General features: G+C 38.5%; 1 protein-coding gene across 1 annotated transcript; it reads right to left on the reverse strand.

The window, feature by feature from the left end:
• Positions 1-1179: 1179 nt before the first annotated feature.
• Positions 1180-1797, reverse strand: LOC135198262 (uncharacterized). The gene has a single exon (XM_064225834.1). The coding sequence runs from the start codon at positions 1795-1797 to the stop codon at positions 1180-1182; it is 618 nt and encodes a 205-aa protein (XP_064081904.1).
• Between the last annotated feature and the right edge of the window lie 283 nt (positions 1798-2080).

Consider the following 2080-nt stretch of genomic DNA (forward strand, 5'->3'; position numbering starts at 1 on the left):
TAATCTTTCTTTTTTCTTTAAAGTTACCACAAAATATTAAAATTCATTATTTATAAGAATTGTCAAAACGTTTTCTTCTACATCAGCATACGATAGTAAGACAGAAAAATAACAACCACTAGGGCGAACACAATCCAAAACTTTTAGAAATATATACGTATTCTGACAAGATGACACAATGCGAGCTATGGTAATAAAATTGGAACCTACCACAGCAACCAACTAAACAAGAGCTATAAAATAAGTACTGAAAAATAATAAGCAATGGAACACTTACGCTGTCCTTAACAAAGTTCCTTCATCGTCCAAGAGGGAGGCGTTTTTGCTGAAAGATTTTCCAGTCTGTATTTCTCCCGACACTGAAGCCTCACTTCCGGGACGTATATTAACGAAGAGTATAGTACACCCTAGCCGACAAGGGGGTGCTCGGCTAATCACAGCCAGGAAAAACAATGACGCAGGAATGACGTCATCTCTCTTTCTGCTAATCATCATAGGAGGACGAATGAAACATCATAATTAAATTCAGACTTCAGTTAATGATACAAACAACTGAATTGATTTTGTACCATCAAAGTCTAAATTTACACTTCGTTAGTATGCTTCCGAAATTGACATTTGTTTTGCTTTTAACATTCACGTGGGCATCCCCAATGTCATCCCATTGTGCTGTCTAGAATGTCCGTCAGTGATCACATACAAAATATTCATTGAAAATTGCGAGAACTCACAAGCACGCCTTTAGTAAGCGAGCTAGAACCAACTTTGATTCTCAGGTGACATTCTTTTGATAATATCAGTAGTTTTCCCATGCTGATGCATAAAATGTTAAAGGAAAAAATGAGTGTAAAGACTAATAAGGATAATAGGACATCATATTTAATATTTCCCTGTCAAATTTTGATAGCGTTTACATGTTACACAGACACGTGTATATAGTTAGCTAGTACCAACTTTTCGAAGTATACTTCTTCTTCTTCTTTCCCACCTTTATCCCTACATCAAGGGGTCAGTTGCCTGATGCACCTTCTTCACTGCCTTCTATCAAAGGCATCATCCTCCACTAAACCTCTCCTCTCCATATCTCCCTTCACTTTATTTTGCCATCTAATTCTCTGTCTCTCTCTCGATCTTCTTCCTCTTGAAGGTTTTTCCCAAGCTCTCTTCACTCCCTCCTCGTCATCCATCCTTAAACCATTTCAGTTTTGCCTCTCTTATCACCTCTGAAATCTTTATAAAGTCTTGTCTTCTTATTTCATCCTTTTCCAGTCTCTCAAGCAGCGATATCAACATAATCCACCTCAGCATTCTCATTTCTGTTCTCTCAAGATTTACTTCCTCCCTTCTTCTTAGAACCCATGTTTCTGATCCATACATTAACGCTTGTCTTATCACTGTGCTAAAGATCTTGACATTTAGCTTGATTGGCATTTTCTTATCGCACACTACTCCAGCTACATCTCTCCACTTTCTCAACACAGCTTTTACCCTACTGTCAACTTCAGCCTCACATCCTCCCTCTTGACTTAAAGTAGATTCTAAGTATTTAAACTTGTCTGCCTGTTTTATAATCGAGCCTCTTCTTTCTTGTATTACTATTCTGTCTCTATCTTCCCTACCGGTCAGCAAAACCTCTGCTTTATTTACATTCACCTTTAAGCCACCCCTCTCTAAAGATTCCTGCCACTCTCCAACCCTTCTCTGTTGGTCCTCCTCATCTTCAGCAGTAATTACCAGATCGTCGGCATACAACAATTCCCACAGCACTTCATTCCTGATCTCTTCACTCACATCCATGACTAACACAAACAAAAATGGGCTTAATGCTGACCCGTAATGTAAACCAACAGTGCCTTCAAGTTTTCTGTTTCCCTAACTGCTGTTATTAATTTTGTGCTCGTTCTTTGATACATCATCTCAACTAGCCTAACCCACTTTTCTGGGACTTTCATCTTTCTCAAAAACCAAACGTCACTTCTCTAGGGATTCTATCATATGCTTTCTCTAGTCCTATAAAGGCACAATAAAGCTTCTGTTTTCCCTCCAGCCTCTTTTCTTGTAGTTGTTGTCATACAATGAA

Source organism: Macrobrachium nipponense, chromosome 23, assembly GCF_015104395.2.
Source record: "Macrobrachium nipponense isolate FS-2020 chromosome 23, ASM1510439v2, whole genome shotgun sequence".
Lineage (NCBI taxonomy): Eukaryota > Metazoa > Arthropoda > Malacostraca > Decapoda > Palaemonidae > Macrobrachium > Macrobrachium nipponense.